Source organism: Amphiprion ocellaris, chromosome 8 (genome assembly GCF_022539595.1).
Source record: "Amphiprion ocellaris isolate individual 3 ecotype Okinawa chromosome 8, ASM2253959v1, whole genome shotgun sequence".
Classification (NCBI taxonomy): Eukaryota; Metazoa; Chordata; class Actinopteri; family Pomacentridae; genus Amphiprion; species Amphiprion ocellaris.
Genome location: NC_072773.1, coordinates 21,420,375 through 21,431,119, shown reverse-complemented (window position 1 = coordinate 21,431,119; position 10,745 = coordinate 21,420,375). Strand labels below are relative to the sequence as shown.

The 10,745-nt window shown below is 41.2% G+C and overlaps 1 protein-coding gene across 1 annotated transcript in view; it reads right to left on the bottom strand.

Annotated features, from left to right (window-relative positions):
* Window positions 1-317: 317 nt before the first annotated feature.
* Window positions 318-10,745, bottom strand: part of nol4la (nucleolar protein 4-like a) — a 28,630-nt gene continuing 18,202 nt past the window's right edge. Inside the window, exons 6-11 of the mRNA XM_023275651.3 lie at window positions 10,202-10,494; window positions 9,247-9,432; window positions 8,647-8,835; window positions 8,418-8,537; window positions 8,084-8,273; window positions 318-5,979 (exon numbers count right to left, since the gene is read on the bottom strand). Coding sequence (XP_023131419.1) covers window positions 5,762-5,979; window positions 8,084-8,273; window positions 8,418-8,537; window positions 8,647-8,835; window positions 9,247-9,432; window positions 10,202-10,494 — 1,196 coding nt within the window. The 3' untranslated portion in view covers window positions 318-5,761. The remainder of the gene's footprint in view (window positions 5,980-8,083; window positions 8,274-8,417; window positions 8,538-8,646; window positions 8,836-9,246; window positions 9,433-10,201; window positions 10,495-10,745) is intronic.

The window sequence follows — 10,745 nt, the reverse complement described above, 5'->3', positions numbered from 1 at the left end:
TCATGTGTAAGAACCTCAAAGGCCTGCTTATTCTCACCAGACTCAACTGGGAGAGCAAAGCGGTGCAACAACACACATAGTGGATTGTAATTGATTCAGATATTGTTACTCAGTAACTGAACAGCATAACGTTGTTGTCTAAATATCAGTGGGAGCTACAGGTTGCTTTTCTACACTCTGTTCATCACTTCTGTCACTGTTTGCTGTAACTCTGCTGCCCTCTTGTGCACGGCACAGTGAATAAGCAGTGAAGAACTCTGTCATTCTTTTTTTTTCCGTCTGAGAGTCTAAGAAAAAAGGAAACCACATGCCAGATCTCAGTTTGATAGCTCATCGCACTGTTTTATTCAATTACTGACATCTCAGGAGAAGAGGAGAGCCTTGCAACTCTGCTGTTGGTAAACCACTGGTGTTTTTTTGTTTTTTTTTTTTAACTTTTTTTTTTCCATAGCGTTGATGCAACACTGAAAAAGCGCTATTTCCAAACAAACACAGGTCCCTCATTAGTGATATGTAAGAGGCAGAGAGAATCTCACCTGGACAGTTTTGCATGAAACATACAAATGAAACAGGTTCAACCTTTTTCTTTTGTCTTTTTGTAGTTTCACATATAATAATAAATATCCATACCTATAAACACTCCAAAAAATCAAAATATTAAGTCACAGGTACTGGAAAAAGCTCCACTTTTAAATCACAATGATAAATGTACAAAACAATAGACATCTCATATAAATGTTAATGGTTTCGTTAGAGACTTAAATCTCATTTCAGAAGAAATCAGCGGATAAAAACTTAACTTGGAGATTCAGTATTTCCTGAGGTTTATGGGTTCCCCTTAAAAGGCCAGGAGAGGGGAATGGCTTTTATGTTACTGAGGAGATATTACAACAGGTCAAAGTGTACCTTTCAGGGCACCAGTCGGGTTAAGGACAAGGAGTTTTCCCTGACAACACGGCCGGGATATTAAAAGATTATGAGCACTTGTATAATAAATGTACCTACGCCCCACTGTTCTCCACTTAGGCCACAATAATATTTGAAAAGAGTTGATTAAAGTCATCTTAATCCTTGATATATCTTTTCTGGTCCACTTTGAGAAGTTGTGAAGCTCCCGTTTACTTAATATTAACCTTTTAAAATGCTGGAAGCCACCATAACGCCGAGCCGACCACAGCCAGTTGTCATGGCACACTCTGACCATGTGACCGAGGAGTCAAAGAGGTCACATCTGCACTTGATGCAATGAAACAACAAAAAGGAAAATATCTGGGCAAATGTACACAGATTAGGGGAATCGGTGAGGAAAAGAGGAAGAAAATAAAAATCACCTGAATAAAACACAAAAACAAACGAAAACCAAAGTATTCTGAAAAACTGTACATGTAAACATCACACTTTCACTGAGTCCAAAACCAGAGGGGAAAATACAAAGCTTCACACAGGTTTACAGTACAACCCCCTGCACAGAGCTACAGTCTCTTATCAGTGCAGGAGAGGCAACAATTGAAATAATATAAATAACAATAGAAGTTATACAGACCATCACCAAATGATAAGTTAAAACAGGCAAGGGCTAAAACCACTTTGATTTTTTTTTTAAACAGTGCTGTACCCACAGAAAAAAAAGAAAGGTTTAAAACATCTTTTATCACTCTTTGTACAGCTATACAGTACATTTATCTGACCACTTTAGCAATCCACAAGCTACCAGGGCATTTTTAATCAACACCAATAGATTACATTGTCTAGTCAATACAAAGAGAAAATCCATTGGGCATTATTAGGAAGAAAAAAAACCAAAACAAAAACAACAACATGACAACAAGTGGTTGTCGCTGATCACAGTAACTCCAGCACACAGCTAAAACGTCGCTCAGCGTAGACTTAAGACAGAATTTGCAAGCAAGTGTTTGGCTGTGGGAATGAGACAAGATTCAACATCACTGAGTTCGACATGAAGTGTAAAGGATCTGCTATGGCTACAGTAACAGACGAGCCGGTTGGAGGAGACGAGGAAGACGTGTGAGGACTCGGGTCCCACGGACATCTATGATTGCGTCTGTTTGAGCCCACAGGGGTGTTTCACAAAGTCTGGGCTTCTTCAGCAAGGTGGGAAAATGTTTCAGAAAGGAGGCTTAGAAAAAGTCTGACCTGAAGAATATGAGTCCAGTTTTGTCTTTTAGCTCTTTTTTGGTCTCTACCAACTCCAAAGGGATGAATCTGCCTCTTTAGCTGTTAAATATGTTCTCCTCAGTCTGCTGTTTGAACATTGAAATTATCTTTCTGTTGAAACAAAAGCGATGCAATGAGAAAAATGTGAGGGAACTAAACTGGTTTAACCTCCAGTGTTTCTTTTGTAAATTGAAATCTTTCCTGTGAACTCCTAACAGCAGGTTTCTTGTTTTATCTGGAGCCTCAGAAATGTTTCTTCCATGCTTCCTTGGTTTTTTTTGGTGGTTTTTGTGCCATGCTTCTATGCGCTGTTTAAAACTCTGAGAATTTTACCTGCTACTGACAGGTTTCATCAGCATCGAGTGAACATGTGCTCGCTTTGAATCTAAGAGACAAACAGTTAAACAATGAGCTGAGACTCATTAAAACTCCATAAAGCTGATTCACACAATCATTTTCTGTTCTCATGTTGCTTTATCATAGGTTTCTGTAATTACAAATATCACTTACAGCTACTTAAAGCTCCCACAAATGCAAAATAATTTTTGCTAAAATGTAAACTTGCTGTAAATACTTATGAAACTGTATGTTGCCTTCTGTGCATCTGCATTTATGCTGTAATTTTAAGCATTAATTACACATGAAGTCATTTATGACAGATCTGAAACCCTCATGTCAGAATCAGAAGAAGAGCACAGCAGCAGTCTGAGTTAATATCTGGCTGAAAGTTCTCTTTAACTCTGCTGCAGTGACTCTGTTTTTGCTGTAATATTTTAATCTTGCTCTAAGTTGAATGTTGCATTTCTTCACTGTGAACCAATGAAATCAATGTTTGATGTGTCAGACGTGACTTAGGCTGCAACCGTTAGCTTTCTGTGGGAACGTATATGCAGTAAAGATCCATCCTGGCCAGGATTTGGACCAAAGTGTCTCTGCTGACGGCATTTGCACCCCAGTGGGTTATGAGCAGCGACCACTCGGCTATCGTATCACTCCTGCTCACACTGGTTTTATGAAACCACATCATCCAGTTTCAGACTTTGCCCACAAGCCCTGCCTCTCTGGGCCTCCTTCATGAAACACCCCTCAGACGGCCGAGACGTACTGATGAGTTCAAACTGAGCTCTGATAAAGGAGCTGTTTGCTACCGTTTGTAGATGAAAACTGCCTCTGATTGTGAGCTGTGTCAAACTGTCCTTTGTTATAATCAGTTCTAACTGAAGCTGATATCCCAAATGAGGTAAAGACACACTCAAATCTCTGTGTTATGTTACCTTAATCCTGAGCTATAAAGTGCTTCCAAACTTGCAATAGATAATAGAATTTAAATGTAAATGCATTAAATGCAGCCCGATCGTGACATGGCACTGAAATGTGGGATGGCCATTTAGGACATGCAGGTCCAACTGTAGACTGGCCTGGTGGTGGTGAAACTGATGGATGACACAGATATAGACTGATTAATGATACATTTGATAAGATTTGTGATAAATACAGAAATATATCTCTCTAAACTTTGACAAATCAATAAGGTGCGAGCCATTCCTGGCTGCTTGAAGAGTCATTGTCATTGTTTGGAATGTTTTAGCCTACTGAATTAAATCTTCACAGATTGATGTTGTACAAACTGGGTCACTCCACTGATACACAAACAGTGAGTCAACACACTGTCAACACCAACACTTACATCAACGGAAAAAAAAAGAGAGAAAGGATTTTTTTTTTGTAAATGCACATACACACAACCGTTTTTGTGCTGAGTGACTCACCATTTAAAGTTGTGAGACTGTGCTCTAGATCTGCTTTGTGTACGCTTGTGTGTCCTCAGACCACACACACACACACACACACACACACACACACACACACACACACACACACACACACACACACACACACACACACACACACACACACAAACACAGACACATAGACACACCATAGCAGAAAGCTGGGAGAGTAAACTGTGATGCGATTACATCTTTTTCAAAGATTGTCTCTTGCTTCTTTTTCAGACAGTGTGTTTTTCAGACGTGGTATCAATGAGGAAAGTGGAGATGGGGTTTGAAACCGCTGAGGTCAGAGAGGACGATACAGACGGACGGACGAAGGAGTTTTCTTTTGTCTGAGCATCCCACTCACATGCTCACGCTGCATCCAGTACGCTGCATTCATCTGACTGTCAGTAATGGATGCACAGGAGCTCTATGTGCCCTTTAAACTGCAGAGCACTCACTTGAACATTTCCTTCACAAAATAACCCAAAACCACAAAAAAAAAAAGAAAAGAAAAAAGACGTGCAACATTAAGTCTCATTTTTCTGCCAGGTCCCATTTCCTTTTTTGTCACTACGGATGACTGATCCCAACACATGAAAGTGCCTCAGTTCTGAGGTTAGTGATAAAGATCAGTTATTCAACAACAAACAACAACATTGAAATTGGCTACAATGCTGCATGGGATATCATTTCTTTTTACAACTCGACAGTTACAGCGGGAGAGGATTGTGGTGAATTACGAACCCTCATCAGACGCCTCAGAATGCCTCAGCAAGTCACTTCAGTAAGCACACCATTACTGATTATCTTCAATATTGCACCTTTTTCCACTTCTCCAGTAGCACTGGTTATAAACCAAGAGTCTAAACAATATATTCATTTCCTTTTTTCCCTGACAGGTGTCTGTGACCTCAATTTGCATACCCAGGCTTCTTCAAAGCCTCCTTCCCTTTAAGTAATGAGAAACTGCCTGTGATAGAAATATTCATAATAAAATAACTGAGAATAAAGTCACGTTGGGTAATGAGTCTTTGTCTCTTAGAACCGAGGTATCATTTTGACCACACGGTGATAGATCTGTTCCTCTGGTAAAACTTTACGCTGTCAAACACTGTCATGTTGATGTTCCCCTTTTTTCTCTAACGCTTTCTTTCTTTTCTTTTTTTTGCGTATGTGTAAGTCAGCACATCTGACAGTAGCTGTTGAGGTTAGCAGGTCAGTGGCAGGTCGCCACATCTTTTAGCAGCGATTCATCTACGGACTTCTGGTTATCATTTAGAAATTACTCTATTCAGACGACCCAATCAAATCATGCCACTGTACAGCATATTTTACATTAGTGTAAAAATAGAGAGATGTAATGATGCTAATTCACTGCTATTTCACTATTCATTTGTCCAAACATCTGCACAAACGAGCTGATTTGGCGATCTGGTGGTTAAGCTAATTCGACACCTCAGTGCGAGTACCAATGCACATCACTGTTTCACATAAATCATCGCTTCCTGAGACGAATGGAGGTTCAGGTGGTAAAATGAACTGAGTGGGATGAATGGCTACAGATAACAGGGCACTAAGGTCAAAGTGAACCAAATGCATAAATAAACATTTTTCAGCCTGTGATATGTTCGGCCCGTCCAAATACATAAACATGTGGGAATAAGTGAAGGTTTCATACCTACAGGACCCACTGTGCACTGCAGTATCCCTCGTGTACAATTGTGTCTTTGAAAGTCTGCCCAAATGTGTGTGACAGGGGTGGACAGGCGGCGGGGGGTTGGAGGGTGTTGGCACGGTTTGGCTCGGACTCAGTTCTGCTGCAGGATCAGGTTTTCCAGCTCGTCTGCTGAGCGGAGCAGGAAGGCCGCGGACTCCCGGTACCCTGCGATGAGCTGCCTCACCGCCGTCACCTCCGGAGGGCTGAGCTGAGCCGAAGCTCCGCCGCCGCCGCCTCCCTGACCGTGACTGTTGGAGCTGGAGGAGGTGGAGTTCGGGCCGATGGATTTCATGCTCAGATCTGTGGGACCTGTGGAGGCAACCAGGATGATTTAAGGAACGCAAATAATACGGGAACAACTTTATCCTGAGAGGCCTCTAAAAGCCAAAATCATACTTTGTAATACATATGATGTGTTGCCATGCAAACAGTTTGATGTGAAAACATTAAACACAAAAATGATTTAACTGTGTTCTGACAAGATACATTTTCTGTTATGCTGCTGCTGTAAAAACATTCAAAGCAGCTGAAATGCTGAAAGTGCTGACGTTGTAATTGAAGTGTCTGTTTAAGCCCTGAAAACAGCTGCAGTTAATCGAAAGAGTGAAATATGTGGGACTTGTGGGAAAACAAGAGACCTAATAATAATAAAAATATTAATAAAAAATTGTATTTGTAATGTACTTTTCATTTAGGCAAAATCTCAAAGTGCTACACTGAAGAGACCTGAAAGGGTTCTGAAGTGTAAAATGTAAGCATGAAGGGAAATTGTCAGTTGAAATGAATGAATGAAATGATGAAAATGTGAGTTAAAAACTGCTGACAGTGTGTCCTGTGGACAATAAAACAGGCTGTGTTTCCTTTAAGAGATATTATTGTCGTATTTCAGTTGACAGTGTACAATGTACAGTTTAATTACTCCAAATTACTGTGGAAATGTATGTATTGTATTGTGTAATGTATATATTAATACAGTAGGTACCAATACATATTTGTAAGGGAACAAGGGTGGAGAAGTCAACATTTAATAGAACCCAACTCAGAAAATGTGCTAATATGTGATAGAGATGGAAAAGATAGCGGTTTTGTCTTTTTTCCACTGTGCTGCATCTCAAGGAGCTGCAATGCTGATCAAATACAGTTACATGGGAGTTTACTTATAAAGCTTTAGAAACAGTTATTAGACGACTGTGAGCACGTTTTTTCTTTAGCTTGTAATAGACGCTGTTTTGCTAATTCCTAGTAATTACTCTTTCACTATATCCTTCTTCATTTAGGATCAGGACGGGTGTCTTTTTTTATTTCTCACAGTTGTCTTCTTTTAGAGATTGTTGAGTGATTTATTTTGCATTGCATGCATTGAATCATTAAGACTTTTTCATGTTTTTAGAAGATGCTGTAATTATGTAGCCCTTCTGACACACTTAAAACAAAAATTATTTACATTGCAGGCCTGCTGTTAAAACTTTGTAACAGAAAATATCAATGTCTAATAGCTATTGCCAAAATTGCACTTAATTGGCAGCTCTGGAAAGTAAAGCTCAGTGTTTTGGTTCTTGTCATTGCTGTTTTTGGCAGTACGTGGCTGCGCCTAATTCCTGGCTAATCCAAAAATCAGCAAAGAGGTGGAGTGTTACTGGAGCTGTGGTGGGTCTGGTAAAAGGCCTGGACCATGTGACGTCCTGTGACGGCACCAACTTGTCACTCAAACAGGTCACACCTGTAATTATGCTGAACTTTTAGCCCTAATCCAATTTAAACAGGAGAGTTATATAAAAATTCACCTCCTGTCCAGTTGTCACAAGCAGGAAAATTAGTCATACAGACCAAAACTGTTTTTGTATCAGGCTGTAAACATGTTCACGTCTGCTGTAAAGTTAGACATTTTAACATGGGGATTTATTGACTCACTTTTGGAGACAGCCTCAAGTGGCCATTTGAGGAACTACAGTTTTGGCTTCAATTTTCAGAGGCTGCTGCTTAGTTAGAGGACATCTGCAAAGCATTGTTTAAATCCCAAATTGTTCCCCTCTTATGCCCTGAACTTCTTTTTCGCTTGTAGTTTCTAGCATGTATTGTTATGTAATGTATGTCTTCATGGCTAGCAAAAAAACCCTTAAAAAACTATTTAAATTTGGATTTTTTACGTTGGAACTTGTAACCTAAATTTAATTTTTCTGTGCTGTAAACCCGAAGACATCTCCAGTTGGGTCCACTGCTTTAAGGTAGAGAATCTAAGACAGACAATTCAAAACTTGCACAAATATAAGCTAGCATATATTCTCTACAGACAAGTAAGAAAATCCGTTGTGTATTCTTGTAAATACATGAGCTGTGTGTTAAATATCTTTTTCTAAAATGTCTTTTTTGAGCCACACTACTTCAGTGATCTGGACTGATAAATGCGACTCACCATTGGTTTGTGCAGCACCAGAGTTCTGTTGGTTGCTGCTGACTGTCCCATATCCCCGCAGGTTGTAGTTGAGGCCTCCGTTGGTGTAGAGCTGGTCTTGGGCAAAAGCTGCGCTGGAGATGGTGAACCCTGACGGGGCCACAGAGACCGGGTCCCTCGTGTTGGGTTTGTCAACAGAGACCGGCTCGTCCTGTGACAAATGAAATGTTTTCAGTTTGGGATGCATATTGTAGTTTATGTTATGCAGTTTGTTGTTAATGATGCATAGCCAGCCGAGCACATTCCCAAATCCCTGCTGGGCAGATTCACAAACACCAACTGCCAAGACATTTACCGTCGCTTGGTACACATCGAGCCGCATCCTCTTGGCAGCATTTCGGGTTTCGCTGTCGCAGGCAGCAGCGAGGATGTTCTCAGCCATGGCAGAGGTGAGGTGAGGGGGCGTTGGTCTTATCTGCCAGCAGGGTCAGCGACATGTTTACATGATGAATGTGAATATTTTAAGGTTGATGATTGTTTGCTGGATTAATACAGAAAACAGTGGAGATGGGGAAACTTTGTACCTCAAAACCGCCTTTTTTCATGCGGCGACAGGATTTGAGGTAGGTGCGGATGCGCTTGCGGGATCGCTCCTGGAATTCTGGGAACTGGCGGCTACAGGACTCAATGATGGCCTGGATCTTCTCCTTGGGCTGTTTGGAGATGGGCACCATGCGGTCCAGATTCTCATCCACGAACAGACGCACAAACATCTGACAGAGACAGAGGGAGGGGGAGGGGAGAGAGGGGATGTAGAGCAGAAAAATGGAGTGTGGGTGCAGGGAGAGCGAGAGAGAGAGGGGTGTGAGAGTGGAAACAAAAGAGAGGAGAGGGAAGGCAGGGGAGGATGGGGGAGCATTAGAGGTAGAGTGGAAAAGGAGAGGATAAAGAGGGAGGGGGAGGTGATGAAAACAGGAGAGATGGAAACAGTCGTCGCTCAAATGCAGGACAATATTTCTGCTGCTTATTTGAATCATTTTCATCTTTGGTATTTGCAGCTATAATACCTGCTCAAGGTAATAATAGAAATGATTTAACTGTCCTGGCAGACTGATGACCAGCTCTGTTTTTAACTATCTGTATGTGTGTTTAACTCTGCTCAGACACTTTGACAGGTTACTTACATTGAAGGCTTTAAGTCTCTCAGGGTCCATTCCCTCAGCGTCATTGATCTTGTCATTGTCATCGTGGTCATCGTGATCGTCGTCATCGTCATCAATTATCTGTGCCCGACCAGAGGTCAAGTCCTCTGCGCTCATGCTCAGTTCAGTTTTCACAGAGTCATAGCTTCCTGAGCTGTAAGGAGGAGACTAAAAACACACAATACAGATGAGATAATTATCAGTTCTCACTTTTCTGTGGTTGAGTCTACTCAGTTGTGACTATTTCTGGCAACTTTTTATACACTTCTTTGAGCGTATGTGGACCAAAACTTGGGCTTTAGGACATTTTTTCAAAAAATGTGGTATATTATCAACTACACAATTAAAAGATAATAACAAGATCAGTCAGTTGTAGGCTTGTTTTTGTGTTTCTTTAAGCATAACTAGGCCCATGTGCAAACTAAAGCATGTTTGGTAAAATGGATGGAAAACAAATCAGAAGCCTTATTTCACCACATTTGCAATGTGTCTCTTTACTTGAAAGAGAAAATATACAATACAGATGACATGATGGACAAAACAGGCCGTTTGTTCTTAAAGATAAAGGTCAAGCCAAGTCACTGATTTTTTATATAGCACATTTTAAAACAACAGCCGGTGCATCAAAGTGCTTTCTAGCACAAAAAAGATCATGCATTGTGTTAAATAATTACCTGACAAGTTTAAATACTGGGGTTAAGATGCTATAGTGTTATTTTTGGTGTGACTTGACCGTTTAAAACAATACAAAAATAATACTTATTATTGCTTTACCTGACTATAATACATACTAAGGCTGAGACTCGACAGTGTTACTAATTCCAGAGAATCACCTAACTTACGTAATGCAGCCAAGACTCTTAGGTGTTATAAATTACACAACTTAACTTTACTAGTACAACCATTTAATATAATAATAAGCAGGTTTTGTCCTTACCTTGTTGGCGTACTCTGTCTTGATGGGATACTTTCTGTTGGGGTCTGCAGGGTAGGAGTTAGGCGGTGAGCTCCCTGCAGGAAGCAGTCTGTCGCTCAGATTGACCGGCTGCTGATCCTCTGAGGAGGACGAGGACGAGGTGGTGCTGAAGTCCAGAGGAGCGCTCAAACCGTTCTCTGTCACCTCCCCGTAAGAGGCCCTGCCATCTGGGGGGTTCCCACCCACAGCCAGCGCCTCCGGGGAGGTCAGAGCCGGCAGCCCATTGGCGCTGCCGCTCTCTGAGGAGTCATCATCTGGCACAGGGGAGGCAGAGACAGGGATGAGCTGTGGATGTTTGTCATCTTTTACCATTAATGTGGGCTTGTTTACTACAGAAGGCCTGATCTGAGTGTGAGTGGGTGTGTTACTACAGGGGGAGGAGACTCACTGCCTCATGTTGTGCATTCTGAAATAGTTAAAGTGTGTGTTGGGGCCAATTGTCAGGACAAATAAAAGCTGAAGTAGAAGGAGGGACTCTCAGGAGTTTTTACAGCCCAGAGGGAAA